Source organism: Sarcophilus harrisii, chromosome 5 (assembly GCF_902635505.1).
Source record: "Sarcophilus harrisii chromosome 5, mSarHar1.11, whole genome shotgun sequence".
Lineage (NCBI taxonomy): Eukaryota > Metazoa > Chordata > Mammalia > Dasyuromorphia > Dasyuridae > Sarcophilus > Sarcophilus harrisii.
The window spans coordinates 152,041,089-152,059,851 of NC_045430.1; the positions used below are offsets into that span (position 1 = coordinate 152,041,089).

Genomic DNA, 18,763 nt, shown 5'->3' on the forward strand with positions numbered 1-18,763 from the left:
TCCTAGACTAAGTAAAGAATCTTCTTTCCAAAAGAGTCAGTATTGCATTCTGGAACAGGTAACATCAATAAAGATAAACTTCAGAATCATAGAGCTGAAAAAAATGTGAAAGGATTTAGCAACTGTCTTCTATCTTATCCAAAAAGTAGAGTTTCATTTTTAATCATATCAGAGTTAAAAATCTTCCTTCCTTTAAAGGATCTTTACAGGAAGACTTCTTTCACAATTTTTCTTGGTTAACAAATTCCAGTGTTAACCAATCATTCCTCTTCATTGGAGAGAATAGACTAGGGGATAAAGAATAGGGTATAAAAATGACAGAGGAGAAAGGACAGGGGATCAGAGCTAGGAGATGAAAGACTCAAGAGAGAAAAAGCAAGAAGGCATAAGGGTGAGAGGAGAGATATAAAAAAAAAGACAAAAAATTCATGGGATTAAATGATACAAGAAATTGTTGTTAAGAAAGACTCTGAAAGAAGTGTATATATTCTTTTAATTTAAGTAGAAAGATTTTTATGAGACAGCCATTTCATATTGGGCAATCAATTACTAAATTAATGAACATGTGTTCTGGGAGTTTCAAAAGAAAGAAAGCCAGAGAAAGCATCCAGTGTGGAGAGTAGTGGGTAGAGTACTGGCTTTGGAGTCAGAGGCTATCTGAGTTTAAATCCCAGCTTGATGATTTGCTACCTTAAATGACCTGAGACAAGGCACTCATTTTCCAGATCAGCAAAGTAAGAAAGCTGGACTTGATCTCAGTTCTAAAATCTACACTCCTATGTTCCTTTCAGTGGACAAAGAAGTCTGTGGTCTCCCTTCTTTGCTTGGACAGGATTACTCTCATTTTTTTCTCTCCCTCTGTGGTTTTCTAAGAACAGAAGTTCATACTGGACTTTCAGATGCTACATGTTGTACTCAAGAATACTCCATAATCTATAACAGAGCAAGCCCTAATTAAGAAGCCAAATAGAACAAACTCGTCCCTTTCCACTAGACTACTATGAGCCTGAAAAATAAACTTGCAAAGGAGTCAGATTTTGTGGGTAAGTCAAGCTTGCTCAATGAATAGAGAATTCTTCTGGGAGATGATTCCAGAGCAAGAGGGAATTAACATCTGTTTATTCTCTCATCAGTCACTTGCACTATCTTTACCAGATGCTTCTGCTATATTTTCCAACAAGACACAGACTAGACAGAAATTCCCCTTTACTCTCAGAACCCCTTGCTTTTTTTCAGACACCACTTTCTACAAGACACATTTCCTGATCTTTCTAAGATTAAACTTCTCCTTTTGTGGAGATCATAAACTTTTCTTGTATTTATCTATGTATACTTATATTTGCACACATTTTCTTCCAGCAGTATGTAAGTTCCTTAAGGAAAGGAACTATTTAATTTTCTGTCTTTATGTTCTCAAATATATTCCACAGTGTGACACACAGTATTGCTTCATAAAATTCCCATCGATAATTGACCCAGAAATAATTAAGACAATTTCTATAAAGTTAACAATTCGCCAACCATAGCCTTTGGATAATTTAAAATAAGCCTTCACATCCAATTTATCAATATTTAAATATATTGTGAATTCACGGTATACCAAATTATTACAGACATAATTTTCACTAATGGGAGTATGGTTGTCAAAGGAGAATTAGGAGAAAAATACTTAAAAGTTACATTTCATATCTGGAGCTGAAACTAACTGAACTTTGGGCAAATTTAGTTGAGAGGGTAGTCAGGTAAAGCACAGAAGTGGGGTGACATGTAGTAGTCATAAAAAGAACAGTTCCATTGTGGGGGCAGGTTTTGAGAGGCACAAAATGGCATGTTTTGAAGTAGTTAAAAGAATTGGGGGTGTTTATCTTAAGAGAGGACACAGCATAGCACAGAGGCAATAAGAGAGGACAAATGGGGTGAGAATTATTTTCAAGTATTTCAAAGACTGTTAAATGGAAGAGAGATTAGATTTTTTTTTTTTCCTGCTTGGCCTTGAGGCAGAACTTTGCAAAAAAAGAAGCAAATTTAGTTTTGATATACAGGTAGAAAAGCCCACTTCTTAAAACTATGCTTATAGAAAACAGAAGGGGGGGGAGGGGAGGGGGTAGTAGGCTAATGGAAACTTCCCTCATTAAGGTCTTCAGCAAAGGCTAATTGAATACTTGTCATGAATATTATCTTGGTTTTTTTTTTTTTTTTCAGGAAAGGTTAAGACTATCTAGCTCCATTCTAAAATTCTGTGATTCTGTAAGGACCACAGATATGGAGACCAGAGGTGGGAGGATGCATTTTTTCTCCATGCCTTTATTCTACTCTATTTCAACACCATAAGATGAGCCATATTCATTTTGTGCAAATTATTATTGTAGTCCTAAATAATTCTTAGAAGCAGTATAAAAAACTAGATTATTTGTTTAAGATTTCAAAAAGTTATTTGGTAGTCTAATGGGAATTAATAGTTAGTTAATAGACTCAAAGTTTTAAAATATTTTCCTATCAGATGATGAGTTCCCCAGTATTGCTAAAATCCACAAAAATAGATAGCTACAATAATTGTTTATGAGTTGTGGTACAGGATTAGAAATAAAATTTTACTTACTTATTGTTTAATGATCCCCCTACATCACAGTCACAAGGTCGACACCCATCCAGATCATTGCTTAAACCCCAGTGTTCTTGCTGTAGAACAGAAGGATGACATGGTTTAAAGGTAGGTTTCTGTAATCAAACTAATGACTCAGCAAAAGACAGGTTATGATATGTTGTGGTCACCCTTCCAATATATTTTCATTGTGAAAGTAGGAAACCAATAAAAATAATGACTTATTGTTAAAATTAAGGGGAAAAACAACTAATGAATTCTAGATTATGTATAATGGTATGTTATATCGAATAGTTTATCTGACTGATATGAACTAATAATTAATCTAAAGAAGCAATAGAGATGTGAATTCCATTCATTTGTACTTGTGTTTTCCTTTTAAGGAAAAGGAAAAGCTGGTAGGAATTTGATGAACCGATTAAGTTTTTTTTATTTTTTTTTTTATTTTTTTTTAATGTTTATTGACCTCAAATGACTCGCAAATCAGGCTCAGATGTAGTAAGTGGAGGGACTACAGCTAAGAATCATTCCAATGGTCCTCGTGGAATAGGTTAGAGGAGAATTCTCCCTTTCCTAAACCACAGTTAGTAGCTGCTTTGTATTTCCTGTTTAAAGTTGAGGGGAGGGCTACTTGTGACCTTGAGTTTTATCCCAAGCACAGAGCAATGGTTTCCAGGACCCAGAGCTAAATTTTCTTTTTAGTATTTCTTAAGAAGCATACTTTAAAACAAAGAATAGTTGCATCACCACTCAGAAGCAAGACATCATTCAACAAAAGCCAGAATAAAAAGGGGCCCCTTTAGCCAAGGAAGAAAAAAATAGTTCCCTGTCTAATGAATAAGACAAATGGGCTCATTAATAACAGTTTCTTAGTTTCTTCCAGATTCTAAAGAAAGGTCTAGCTCAATTCTAGGCTAGACTAAATCACATTTGGTGTATGGATAATAGAGAATTATAGAGATGAAAGAGATTCTCAAGGTCTTTTAGTTTAATCCCTTAATCAGAAAAGGAGGTAATAACTGAGTCTAAGAGAGGCTAACTGCCTTGTTTAGAACCCATGATGAGAGACAGACCTGAGTCTAGAAATCAAGTTTTAAACTATAATCGTTACACCGGTATGCCTCTTCCCTCTGAACTTGCTACTTTCGTGATGTAATAATTCTGTCAACTATAACATAAGAAGATTTAGATTTCGGCAGATCCGGGTTTATCAGAAACTTACTAGCTATGTGACTTGGAGAAAGGTCACAAGTCCTTTAATTGCCATCTGCCTTAAGTCCCTCCTCTATAAAATGGGTATGATAATAACATCACATGATGTTCTAGCATTGTTTTTGTGAGGATAAAATGAAGTATTTGTAAAATACTTTGCAAATCTTAAAGTGCTGTATAAATGCTAATTGTTATATTAATTATTATTATTACTTGTTAATACTTATTAATATTAATTACTTAGGTAACCAGATATGATCTCTAACGTTGCTTTTGCTCGTATTTATGATTGTATTTGTATACCATTTGATGCCAGTGGATTCTTTAGGGGAAAAATGTTCCAAATTCATAAATTGCACAATTTGCTGTATTTCCCCAAAAACATAGAAACCTACCAGACACTGGTCACAATGTTGTCCTGTCACAAGCCGTTTACAGTAGCAATATCCTGTCTCGGAGTCACAAGGATTCCCTCCAGGGATAGTTCCCAAGGGGTTGCAAGCACAGGCTTTAATAAAAAAAAAATAAAACCAATAAACTGAATGAATGAGAATACACAATTTTAGTAGCCCAAGGTGTTAAGTAAATATTATTCCAAAAGTAAAACTTCTGCTTCCTATGCATGGTATACTTACACTGACACCCAAATGGATCATCAGCACTTAATCCATAGAAACCTTCTTTGCAAATATCACACTTCTCTCCTTCTGTGTATAATTTACACCGACACTGCCCAGCAATGAGGCCAGCAGAGAAATCAGTGTAGCTATCACAAATTCCACCATTTTGAGAACCAGCTGGGTCACAGGTACATGCTTGGGAGGGGGGAACAAACAAGGCATAGATAACATGATGTTAATTATAGGAAACAATATAACCTGGGTGTGCATAAACACATACTTTTCCTTTGTCTTTCCAAATCTTCCAAGTAAACTACTAAAACTAGGGCTTGCTCAAAGTGTGAATTTCATCCATAGGGTTCAAAAATGATTAAAAATGGGAAGGCAAAGCGTCATTTGGAATGTGGCCTAGGATTCTTACAGAAAGATGCTTATTCCTTAGACTAAATCCAGACTTTTAGATTATTCAAAAAGGAAAAAACACCTGAAAGATAGACCCAGAGAACTGACACTCCTCTACCTACCTTCACAGATATTTGGGTCTCGGATATCTCTCTCTGGATGCTGATAGTAAAAAGGTTTGCATTGTTCACAGTTCCGTCCCATTGTGTTATGTTGGCAATCATCACACACTCCTCCACTGATGTTGCCCGTTGCCAAGTAAACGGCCATATCGAAGTGACATGAGCCAGAGTGCTCATTGCAGTTACATTCTGCAGAACAAGACCAATAAGATGATAAGATTTAACTTCCAAAGGAATGAATTCTAAATCAAATTCTGAAAGATATCTTCCCTACCTCTCAACCAGGAGGGGCTGTGTTTGAAATACAGCATTAGATATGGGCAAGAAAAAGCACCCTCCTAAGAGTTTATTAAAATTCTAACAGTGAAACTTAGTTTAAGTTTCTATGTAAGGAGTTCTCTGGAAAGGACCTTTTTTCTACCAATGTGTATGGCCAAGAATAGCTTGGAAGTTCTGCAGCTTAAAGTCTTTCTCTGGGGCACCAACAGGTTTATTGAACCAGCATGCATTAGAGGGGCATCTTGAACCCACATTTTCCTTATTTTAAGACTAGGACTCCATCTACTATACCACACTGCCTCTCCCACAAAATGTACAGTAAGCCTCCATTTACTTTCCTGGGTAGGAGAGACGGGATCATTAGGAACCATCAGAAAATCACCTTGTAGAATCACACAAAGAAAACATATGGGTTTCAGGTTGCCCACTTCATTTAGAGGCATGGCTTTGGAGTAAAAATGCTGGAATTATATTCCTCCTTTAGCATCTAATATGGTATCTGGCAATCTCAATAAGGGATAAGGACTAGATTCCTGATTTTAATTGATCTAAGGAACTCCCAGATGGGGAGATTTCCTTTCCCAATATAAGTTGGCACTATCTCTGAAACTTATAATTTTAAGAGAGTTGCTTAAAGACTGGAGTCAAATTCAAATAGAACTGGAATCCAGTCAGAATCTCTGATTCTGAGCCAGTTCCCTAGTCACTTTGCACATTATTTTTCTATTAGTATATTAATATCATATGATGTATTATTAAAATAACACATGTGAACATGGAAAAATGTATATGAAAGAACAAATAAACAGAACAGAAAAGTTGATTGGGTGGCAGAGTAGATATATCAAGTGATAGCCTGGATTTAGAAAGTCCTGAGTTTGAATATGTTCTCTAGATGACACTTAGCATTTTTGGTCTCAGTTTCCTCATCTAAAGAATGAGGATAGTAATAACACCTACTTCCATGGGTTGTTGTAAAAGATTATAATTACAAAGCACTTAGTATAGTACCTAATATCTAATAGGTGCTATATAAATGTTAGTATTATCATTATTATCATTATTTTTATATAAAGAAAAATGTGTGCAGCTTTAAAAAGACAGAGTTCAAGAGGAAACACAAAGAGGATGTTATGTTAGTTGAAATATTTTTTATTAAATTCTGATTATATTGTTATTGCCCTGATTATATGATATCAATTTCCTTTTGAATCTTTTAACTTGTTTTTGAGGTCAAAGTTTGTAATAAAAATAATTTAAGAAACAAAAACAAAAAATTGAGTCCTACTTTTTTCCGTTGCTCTTTTCAGAACTTACTTTTGCATGCGTTACTGTTACGACCTTCAGCTGGCCTCCATGGTAAATCATGGTAGAAGTCCATACACAATTCACAGTTTAAACCTTTGGTATTATGCCTGCACATGCAGTGTCCATGTACCTGGGATAAAATGAGAGGGAAAAGAATCATTACAGTGGAATTCCTCATAGGATAATGTCTATGAGAACTCATGATAGCAGTAGATACTTCCTCAAATTATTTTCCATTCTGACACAAGGAAGCAAATTCAAACAAAAATGAATTTTTTTAAAAGTCAATATCTTCTTTCATTTACAAAATAGTTGGGATTTTATTTTTTTCCACAAAGAAATCCAACAAAAAATAAGAAAAAAAAAAAAAAAAAAAAAAACAAGAGTACACATTCTCTAATACAGACATATGGGAAAAGAAGTACCTTAAACTTTGTGTATAGCTCTCACGCTTCTAGACTCACTATCATGCCTCACACAATACAATGGAAATTTTGATGTAATTTGGAGAATATTATAAAAAACTCTCTAAACCCATGTGATTAAAATTATATACTTGCCATTTTCATGTTTATGTAATTGAAAAAAAATCAACTTAAATATAGTGAGGAGACCCCAAAGTCTCTAAAGATGAGTCATTTGGGAAGTATAAATAAGTTTGTTTTTGAAGAGAGAAGTCTTGTACTATACAGCAAGGCACATTTTAAACTCCAGGTGTTACACAGATAGGACTGCAATCTCCAGAGCAAGTACATGCACTGGACTTGGATAGCCTCTATCAGTTATTATGAATTCAAGATGGGGGGCAGGTTCATCTTGAACTCTATTCAGGATGGGGTTTGACTTAAAAGGTGAAGGCAATTACAAGACAGCATTCATAGCATCTGCATTGGTCTCTACATTTCCCATTCAAGTTAATATCTTTGCATTTCTCCATCATTTCCCCAGAAACCTCATGATCTGTTCAGATTGAGTCAAGCTTGGAACTCACATCTCATCAGTACCCTTTGAATGAAGAGCATTGTAAAGAGCTCTTCTCGGAGCCTCCAATTGTGAACACACACAAGAAAGCTATTTCTTCATTTCCTACCATGCCGCTGTCCTTTGAATTTCTCCATTATGCCCCTCTGACATTACCTTCTTCTCATCACCCCTTTTCACTTTTCTTTTAGGTGCTGCTTTCTCCAAATACATTGTAAGCTCCTGGAGAACAAGCGATGTCTTTCTTTGTTGTATTGGTAAACCTAATGCTTAGCCCAAAGTCTAGTACATACTTAATACATATTAAGTATCACATTAATAAACTCTGATACATCTTAACAAAATGGATCATTTTCTGCAAAAATTTCAAGCAGATATACAACATTTGCTTTGGGGGAACACATATAGTCTAACTAACACAGGTTTTTTAACCTTTTCTGCATCATGGATTCTTTTTGATTGTATGGTGAAGCCTGTGGACCCTTTCTCAGAAAAATGGTTTAAAATGCATAAAATACTTAGATTACAAAGAAAACAAAATTTGTTGCAAGTAAATAAATATTTTTTTCCTTATCCATATTATGGATCAACTGAAATCTATTCATGGGCCCCTTGGGAGTACATGGTTCCCAGGTAAGGGCCTTTAATCTAATATCAATTTAAAAAACATGGCAGTGGAAAGATTCCACAACTCTCATTAGCCAAAATTTTGCCTAAATATTAGCTCTTACAAACTTATTTCAGTAAAATATAAAAAAATCAATATCAGAATGAAAAATGATTAAGAAATCCATTAAGAAACTAAAGTTAGTGACTCCTTTCACTCTAAAAATTGTACAACAATCAATTATCACTCCACAGACAAAAGAAAAGGGAGCTATACACAAGAAAACGAGCCAGAAGGCTCTCTATAGGCACTGACCAGACAGAGTTCAAGTTAGCAGGGCTCTGTATCCTAAGGCTCCAAGCCAGAGAGCAGGACATCAACAGAGGGATCCTTGGAAATGACCTGAGTGGTTGTAACCAGTGCAGATATGGCAGTGCTTCAGACCTAGACACCTTTGGGCCACGGGTTCTGAGTCCCTAGCACTGACCCAAGGGTTCCACATATGGCTCTGAAGATCTAGCCCTCTGATTTTTCAAAGACCCAGGGGGATTTGACCTCATGACAAGGAAGTCAGTGTAATAACCCAGGTGACAAGGGTAAGAAAAAGCAGAGCCAATTACATCATCCAAAATAGCAGGAAGTAAGACCTAGCTGGCTCTGGAATAAAGCACCCCAATTCAGGAACAGGTGAGTAAACATAAGGTGTGGCTTACCACAAAAAATTATAATAGATTCAGAGATACTCCAAAATCTAACTAAGAAGAAAATAATTCAATTTTCTTCACAAATTCAAAAGGGGAAAAATGGATTTTTTTGCAATGACTATGTGAGCACCTAGAAGAATTGAAACAACAGATAAAAAAAAACCCCACTGGAAAAAAGAATTGGAAGGAGAATAGTTCAGAATAGAAAGTGGTAACTTTATTTTAGCAACAATATATTGGAGAACTAGAATACACCACATAGAAATCAATGACTCTATGAGTCACAGCAAAAACCCAAAAGATTGGGGAAAAAAATACAAGAAAACAAAGGATATCTTCTAATAAAAACAATCTGGAAAAGAGTGAAGGAGAAATAATTAATCATCAGACTTCCTAAAAATCATAATTTAACACCTCCCCCCCCCCAGACACTCTATTTAAAGAAATCAGAAATGGAAACTGCCCAGATTTATTAGCATCAAGGAGCAAAGGAAAAATTGAAAGATTTCACCACCACTTCCTAAAAGAAATCCTAAAATAAAAATTTCTAATAATATTATAATCAAAATCCAAACCTTTCAAATCAAATAAAAAAAAAAAGACTTCAAGCATCTAAAAGAGAGAATTCAAATACCAAAGTCAAGATCACGTACAAAACCTGGAAGTTTTCATTACAAACAAGAAATCTTAGAAAATATTTCAAAAGGCAAAACTTATAGGCTAACAACCAAAAATAACTTATTCTGCAAAGCTGAATATAATTCTACAGGGAAGAAAAAGAGATCTTTAATGAAACAGGATTTTTCAGCATTCCTGACAAATGGAACAGAAACTGAAATATGAGAGTCCAGAAAAATCTAGAAAGGTAAAATTATTCTATAAATTATAAGAAACTACTGTATATAAATAAGGGATAACACCCTAATGGGGTAAAACAAGTATCTCTTTAGAACTTTAACATTTTTAAATAAGGAAATAGATTTTTAAAATTTTATTTTAAATAAGGAAAAATTTGTTTTAAATAAAAAAAAAAAAACATAGGGGCTATGTATGGATTGGTTCTGGTTCTGAGGATTTTAAGATGATAAGTTAAAAAGGAAGTAATAGGCATATACTAATGGAGAAAGGAAAAAAGGGTAGAACTTGCTATTTTTTTATAACTTAGGTATGTGAAAAGAAGTACATACAAACATGGAGGGAGGAGTAGGGGAAATTGAGCATCAGATGAAGTTCTCTCTTACATAAAGTAAGGAAAGATTACTTTCCACAAAGGGCCTGGGGTAAAAAATACATCAAACCGAACAAATAAACAGTTGGGAATGGGTTAAGGGAAAGGGACAAAAAAAAAAAAGGGAAAATAATACTAGGGATGGGATGTTCATAAACTTCTTGATTCCAAAGCTGAATTAAAAATTAAAAAAAAAAGAGGGAGAAAAGAATGGAAAACAAAGGGGGCTGGAGTAGGCAGATCAATTGGAAAATTGCTAAAAAAAAAAAAAAAAAACTGCTATGACTATAATGAAATATTATTTTTCCATAAGAAATGAGATGATTTCAGAAACTGGGAAGAGTAATTGACAAAGATTAAAATGAGCAGAACCAGAAGAATTTTAATTAATGACAACATTGTAAAATTTGAGAACTCTGATCAAAGCAATAATCAACCACAATTTTAGAGGACCTGTAATGGAGCATACCATCTACCTCTTGACAAAGGTACAGAAACATGAACTTTAAATTTTTGTTTACAAAGTTTATTTGTTACAAGTTTTATTTTCTATTTTCTGTTTTTGATTAGGGCTGAGGGGGAAAAAGATTAAAAAAGGAAGATAACTGAAAATATGCAAGGTAGCACAGACAAACAAGGTAATTTTGAAAATAACAGGTTGAATTTATTATATACTTTTAAAATGCAAGTAGAGAGATTCCATTTCATATGCAATTTTCTTTTTTGTGTTTTATTCTGTATATAGAAATTTCATGGGTTTTTTTGGGTATTTGTTAAGTTCAGAATTTCCAAAACATATTTTATATCCTTATTTCCAAAATAGTAGTTATGATGGAAATAAAGGAAAAGGCATAAATCAGAAAAAAGATGATATGTGTTTGATACCTCATTCGATCCTCTTTAAAAACAACAACAAAATCCCCACATCATCATAAAGCTATGTATACACCATTAAATTTGCAGAATCACTTCACCACACTGTTTACCATTTGGAAAACCTCAGTAATTGCCAATTCAGAAAATATTGTTAAAATATCATGGAAGGAGAGAAAAAGGAAGAAGATAAAAAAAGGAAGAAGAGTGGGAGAAACCCAATTTATTAATCTGTAGTATCATATGGGTTAGATGCGCTTTCTCTTTCAGAGAATGATCAGTTTATGGCATCCACAGTGCATATTAAGACTGGGATGCCTCTGGTTTTTAATCCTCCCTAACATAAATGCAAACACTGTTGTAATTTTTGCACCTTTCTAATTTTTGTTGGCTAAAAATGTCTACTTCTGCCATAGCCTGAAGCAGCAAATCTCAAAAGTTAATCTGCTTTTATCCACTAATAAAAAACTAATACTAAGAAACTAAACACCCACCACCAGTCCTATCTGGAAAACAAACACAAAAATCTGGCAGTAGGGAATTGAAAAAAAACCCCATGCAAAGTAAAATGCTTACAAATCACTATAGAAAATTTAAGTTAAATTCTAGTTAAAGGATGAACAAAAAAATCCATCTGTAAAAAGGTTTAAATATTAGTGTTTCCATTTTCAATTTAAAATTAATTGTTTTCGAATGGCAGAATGCACTTACCATTCCTTCAACTTCTTCATTATGACCATCTACTGGAGCACATTCACTGGCATGTCCATAACAGAAGCAATTTCCACGGACCACCATGTCATAAACTGCATAATAGTATTTTTCTCTGATTTCCATTCTGGAATCCAACAGGTTGTCTCCCAAAGTGTGCAACTTGACGAACTTGATTCTTAAGTTGGTGATTTTTAAGAGGTCTGTGATGTAAACCAAGGACACACAAGACTTGGTTGATGGTAATGATATTAATCAGACATTTATGGTTTACAAAATTATGTTACATACTATCTCATTTGGTTAAGAAATAAGATAAGGAAGGAAGAAATGAAAGGAAGAAAGCAAGGAAGAAATAAAGAAGATTCCTTTCGGGGGCTATATTTTTGGCTACCATTTTCCTGACCCTGAAAAGAAAGGAAAACAACTTAAAACTGATATTAAGATTAAGTTTTCTCCCATAATTCATATGGCCACTGTGAGAAAAGCATAACAAAAACTCTCATTGGCTGGCAAAAGAAGGGATTGTCATTTTATCAACCAAACTCAAATGTCTCTCCTAAGATATATGATTATGTAAAAAAAGATGTGTAAAGAAAAGGGTGGCAGAGATCAGAGTCACAAGAATGTAACATGAGGTCCCTAACATTCACATCACTGAATATCTTACAAATGATTTAAACCAAACCAAATAAAAACAAACCAGAGCAAAATAAATAATATCCATTCTCACCAGAGAAGACTTCATTCAGGCTGGAATGTATATGTAGTAAAACAAACATACCAAGATCTGCTATGGCAGCAGAATAAAAAATAAACAATTCTAAGCTTACTTTTATGCAAGAAAATCCATGATACCTATAAGTTGCAATTTTTCTACCCCATAATTAAATCTAAAGGGTTATAAAAATTCTCCACTAAAATTTACTCCTTCAGCCCACTGGGGCACAGTGTATAAGCTCTGGCAGGTTTTATAAACCTGGAGTCTTTGAGAAAGGCCTGACAATGAACCTGGTCATCTAAAATTGGCCTATTAGGAGGCCAGTTACCAAAAGTTTGGCCATCAGGTGATGAATTCTTGGTCACAATGCCTCATTACATCATTTATTAATGGTATGGAAAGTTACCATCAGTGGAGGAAATGCTTACATTGATGAACATCCTAGTTCTTTGGAACCACTTGGACATTTTAAAACAGATTCACAGCATACTAGAACAAACTATCCAGAAATTATTCCAGACTGTCATATTTTTAGAAAGCATTCAGGCTAAAATATTCTGTATTGAATTTTAAAATTTTCTTTGGTTTTCCCCACATTTACCATATAATAAGTCAAACAAAGAGTATTTATCAAACATTGAAACCATCCTAGATATTGGGGATACCAATACAAAGAATAAAAAAATCATAAGATCATTGATTTAGAACTGGAAGGAATTTAAGAGGCCAAGTCCAATCTCTTTATTCTTAAATAACTTGCCTAAGATAATATGGTTAATGTCTAAAATGAGCTTTGAAGCCAGATCTTCTGAATATAAGTCCACTGCCCTTATCCTCTATGCCAGTGATTCTCAAACTTTTGTTCTCAGTATCTTCATGTTGTTAAAAAACTATCAAGGATCTGTTCAAAGAGTTTTTGTTCACATGGGCTTTATTTATAGCTATTTACTATATTAGAAATGAAAAATAATTTTGAATTTGTAGACCCTCTGAAAGGGTGTCAGAGACCCTAACAATTCTTTGGACTACACTTTGAGGACCACTGCTATGCGCCATATTGCTTATTCACAAGCATAATAATGCTAAGGAGATATAGTTATTAGTATGAAGGGGCAGATTCTCTATTTTGGATAAATCTTACTTTCTTTTATCCATATCTCTTTTATTCTAATTCTTTAGATTGGCCCACTACACAAACCCAGTTCTACAGTTTATATACCCATGCTAATTAGAAGGGCAATGACATTAACTATTTTTTAAAACTAGTAACTTAAAAATAACTACCACTACCACTCAATCATCTCCATCAAAGTTTTCTAAATTAATAACTCACTTGTACTCAAGCTGGATTCCAAAGGACTGATTAGCCCATTTGCCCTGTTATTATCCCTAGGTTTTGTGGTCTCAAATTGGTTCCACACTTGAATTGGACGTTGCTAGAGCCCTCGGGTAATAATTCTGAATACAAGAGTCACTTTTGCTCTTGGGTGAGTATAAAAGGTATGTTCCAAATGCAAAAATACCTTAAGGGGCTCATAAGTCACGCCCGGTTTGCCATGTTGATGGCAAAAGTTGGCTGCTGATTCAGGGAGAAAGTTCACACAATAAACTTAAGCTCTTTGTATGAACAGGACTGTGCAAATCCAAAAACTAAACAAAGAAACATTGGTACTACTCCACTGAATGGAATTTCTGAAAACCAACCTTGAAAAACACTGCCCTGTACAAAATTGAACACACACAAGCTTTGATTGAGGAAATAGTGGACAATGGGATAACCTTAAGAGTTGCTGAGTACTTGAGAAGCCCTAAAGTTAACCCTTGTGGAAACACTTAAAAAGACTAAGAGAGCTTCTCCTGCTTTCTTCTCCACTCTATGTTTAATGAAGTTTTGGACAATTAGATTTTACATTTGACTCTAGTATTAATAGAAACATGGCCATTTTTAGCTTTAAAAAAATATTGTCTGGTCCAGAGAATTCTATCTTCACAACATATTTCACAATGCTACCCCCTAGTTCAGGTAGGTAGTCAGGTACACCCTTTACCCTGATTATTGCACTAGCCTAATTGGTTTCCCTGCCTCAAGGCTCTCCCCTAACCAATTTATCCCTCACACAGCTGCCAAGGTGATATACCTAAAGCACAAGGGCTGACCAAATCACTCAAAAATCTGAGGGGCGGCTTCCTACTACCTTTGGATTAAGAACAGACTTGTCTGTTTTACATGTAAAGCCCTTTATAACCTGGCTCCAACCTAGCTCCCTAGCTTTATTAAACTGTACTTTCCTTTATGCACTTTGAACCAGCCAGCTTGGCTTTCTTGTCAGTCCTCCCACAGGGTACTTCATTTTGTATCTCTGTAAATGTACAGGCTATCTGTCTCCCTTGCTCGGATACACACTCTCCTTATGCCCTCCTCTTAGAATCCTTGACTTCCTTCAAACATCAGCTCAGGCACCCTCCTCTAAGTCATCTGTATGAATATTTTCCTCGTTCCCCCAGCTGCTAGGCTCTAGCCCACAGAATGCAAGCTCTGTGGTGGCAGTGATTTCCATTTCTATCTTTGCATCTCCAGTTGCTAGCCAACTATTTGGCACATATGGTAGACGCTTTATAATAGCTAGCATTTATATATATATATATATATCCCTTTAAGATTTGTTGAGGGAGCTATATAAATTTATCTCATTTGACTCAAACCATAACCCTGTGAGGTAAGTGCTATTATTATCAACCTCAATTTACAGATGAGGAAACTGATACTAAAGGGTAGAGGTTAAGAGGCTTGTCCAGAGTTAAAATAGCTAGAAAATGTTTGAGGCAAGATTGAAATTCAAGACTTTCCTGAACCCATATCCAATGAGAGCCCTGTTTATTATGTTACCTAGTGGATCCTGCTAATAACCTGCTAATAAAATTTTGTTAACTGATTAAGACTGAGCTCAATGAGAATGAGAAAGATAAAAGCTACAAAGTAAGTCGAAAGTTCTTTCATTCAAAATTGTACTGAACTGCCTTTACAAAAAACAAAACATATCATCAAGTGATAATAAAACTCTATAGTGGTCATAAAAAGACCTAGTTACCTAAGTCACCTCAGAAAGCATTTCAAAGACTAAGTATCTGTCAATAGGTAGCAGTATATTTTTTTGTTTTGGATTTTCTAGGGTTTTTGTGAGGGCAAGGGGTGGAGTAGACAGTAATCCTTGACAACCAGATTATATAAGCTTCAAATTTCTAGGAGCCTTTATAGTTCAGTACCCAGTATATTGCCAGATATACCAAGAACATTTCAATAAATACTTATCCAAAGAATAAATGAATGAATGAAGAGAATTGTACTTCTCACAATATCTTCTGGATTTCAGCCCATCTCTTCCCTTCTATATTCCAAACTGTTTTAGGAAGACCCATGGTTTAAAAAAGATCTATGTATAAATGAAGATTAAATAACAATATCTGCTCCCACCCTCCATTCTCATCACTGCTTATTGCTTCTGTAGTAGATAAACACAGATGTTTTAAGACCCACATTACAGCTGGTGAGGAGTCAAGATTTCCAGGGATCTTACCCAAATCCAGCTTCTTTCATTTCCTGTAATAATACAACGCCTGAAGTCTTTCCTAACAATATTGGACTAGGTCACTCCAGTTCTACAGGATGACCTAGTCTTCTCATTCCATTAACAAGAACCCTTTCCCACGATGGGAAGCATGGCCATAGTGGCTACTTGAACAGGCTCAAGGAGAACGAAGGAAGTGATTTGGTAGTACTAAGAAGGAAATGCTTTGTTGGTTCATGACTTTACTTATACCCTCAATCTTCCCAGTCTAAGCATTTTATTTTGAGACAAACTTACTCTGAATTCTTGGACTATAAGGATCTTCTATTTTGAAAGCAGGATCAAGAGCACGGAATATCACCTTAAAAAAAAAAGCAAAAGAGATAAATGAAATAGTAAGAATGGTCTATGTATTTAGCATAATCAATATCTGAAAGTCACTTCTCAAATAGATTCCCTACTACAAATAGGAATAAGAAACAATGAGCCAACCTCTCCTTCAGTTGAAGGCTCAATGTCAGAGTAGCGAGAATCACAGATAATATCATCCACTTTTTTCATTGGTCCAGTTGAAACACCTGGGAATGAACTCTCACAGTCGTATGCAAAGTATCTGTACACGCCCCAAGTTTTGCCAAAGTCAGATGATCTTTCTATCAGCATTGCAGCAGGCCGGAATGTCTAAAAGAATTTTTTAAAAAAAGTCACATTTTAAAAGTTGGAATTGTAAGCCTCTCTCTCAAACACCAGAATGAAATAATCCTCAATTCAATAGTCTAATGCTTTACAACTCCCGCTTTTCCATCCTCTCTGTCCCTCACATATTACATATTATCAAAGCTCTCTGGCTAGAATTTAAATCCTCTCCTTGACAGGGCAGAGAAAGAAAGTATGTAGTTTCATGTCCTACCACATAAACCAGCTGACTCTCCTCTTTAGAGAAGCCATGATTAAAGGAAATCTTTTCCATTAAAGAATTTTTCTTATTTGCAAAGAGTTGCTCATACACATACACAAGGCATAGTGAGTAGAGAGACTTTGAAGTATAGATGTATTGTACTGAGGCCCCAAGGCTAAAGGGCTTGCATTGAAATCAGCAAGACCAGGGTTCAAGTCGCATCTCTGACTACATAGTGGTTTTATAACAATGGGTAAATCATCGAACTTCACAGTACACTAAGTCCCAGCTTTTTAAACTGTGAGTTGGGACCCCATATGGGTTTTGTAACTGAAGGTGGGGGTTGCAGAATTATGATTTATTATTAGGAATATTTTATTTGTATACTTATTTTATATACCTATATACTGAGGTCATGTAAAATTTTTCTTTGCTAATATTTTATATAAGATTTATGTATCAATATTCATTAGGGGAATCGGTCTATAATTTTCTTTCTCTGTTTTGACCCTATCTGGTTTAGGTATCAGCACCATATCAGTGTTATAAAAGGAATTTTTCCCCTCCCCCTATTTTTCCAAGTAGTTTGTATAGTAATGCAATTAATTATTCTTCAAATGTTTGGTAGAATTCACTTCTACATGTAAAAATCCCTTGAAAAGGTATTGCAAGTGGAAAAAAGTTTTAAGGAGCACTGCTCTAGGTGACTCTCTAGGATTCAGCTTTGGAAAAGAGGCTGACCTGTACTGGTAGGGGGAGGTTCCTCAACCAGCAATCTCAATAAAACCACAGATCCAGTCCCTATTCCAATCTTATACAAAGTACAAGACACAGGAAAATGCAATAAATAAAATATGAATAAATATATTCACTTCCTAATTAAAAACAAACGGCAGAAAGTTGACAAGATGGTATGGATTAAGCTAAGTGGGACAATGTAACCCTTATTCCCTTCCTTTCCTTCTCTGTTCTTTCAATCTTTAATCTTCACTTTTTAACAAGAAAAGTCACTGGGAGCAAAATGCAGAGGACTGAATATTATCCTAACTTCCTGCCTTTTTTGTTTCTTACACTACTTCAACTTTACCTGCTTTTACATGTTAAAAAAAAACTGTTTAGGTTTATCAGACAATATATTTTAAATACATTTTTTTTTTTAACTCACCTGTTGAATCCTCTAGGAATCATGACTATTCGACATATGGAAAAACTGGCTTTTGTATCAAGTTAGTCTTGAGATATTAGGTTGTATTGCCAAAGGCAATAGCCAGGGAATCAAAACAAAGAAACAAAACATTGAACGGAGAGGGGATCTGGTTTGCCCAGTAAGCTAAGAAAATTCTCATTATATTCTCTGAGGAAGGAATCAGAGAGACTACTGTCATAGGGGGAGATGGGAATGCAGAATTTTGCAATTAACCACAACTGTTTCTCCTTTCCTTGTTTTTGTTCAGAGTCAATTTTCTTTGCTAATATTTTATATAAGATTTATGTGTCAATATTCATTAGATAAATTGGTCTATAATTTTTTTTTCTGTTTTGACCCTACTTGGTTTAGATATCAGCACCCTATCTGTGTCATAAAAGGAATTTTTCCCCTTCCCCTATTTTTCCAAGTAGTTTGTATAATATTGCAATTAATTGTTCTTCAAATGTTTGGTAGAATTCACTTCTAAATTCATCTGGCCCTGGAGACAAAGTCAATTGTCTTGGCTAATGTAGTGCTGGAAATGGAACTAACTTCATGTGTCTACCATAAAAAATGTTTGCAGTCATTTGCCTTAGCTTTTTAATTAGGGGCAGTTAGATGGAGGCTGAAGTCAGTTCAAACCCAGTCTCTGACACTTACTAGTTTTGTGATCCTGAGTAAATCAGTTAACTTTGAAAGTTTTTTCATCTATAAAATGAACTAAAAAGGGAAATGGCAAA

General features: G+C 34.8%; 1 protein-coding gene across 2 annotated transcripts in view; it reads right to left on the reverse strand.

The window, feature by feature from the left end:
• The window catches only part of LAMB1 (laminin subunit beta 1), an 84,052-nt gene that overhangs the window by 52,781 nt on the left and 12,508 nt on the right, over positions 1–18,763 (reverse strand). For both annotated transcript variants that reach the window (XM_023504795.2, XM_023504794.2), the window contains exons 6-13: positions 16,429–16,617; positions 16,234–16,297; positions 11,650–11,852; positions 6,555–6,675; positions 4,959–5,147; positions 4,450–4,629; positions 4,210–4,322; positions 2,600–2,679 (exon numbers count right to left, since the gene is read on the reverse strand). In XM_023504795.2, coding sequence (XP_023360563.2) covers positions 2,600–2,679; positions 4,210–4,322; positions 4,450–4,629; positions 4,959–5,147; positions 6,555–6,675; positions 11,650–11,852; positions 16,234–16,297; positions 16,429–16,617 — 1,139 coding nt within the window. The remainder of the gene's footprint in view (positions 1–2,599; positions 2,680–4,209; positions 4,323–4,449; positions 4,630–4,958; positions 5,148–6,554; positions 6,676–11,649; positions 11,853–16,233; positions 16,298–16,428; positions 16,618–18,763) is intronic.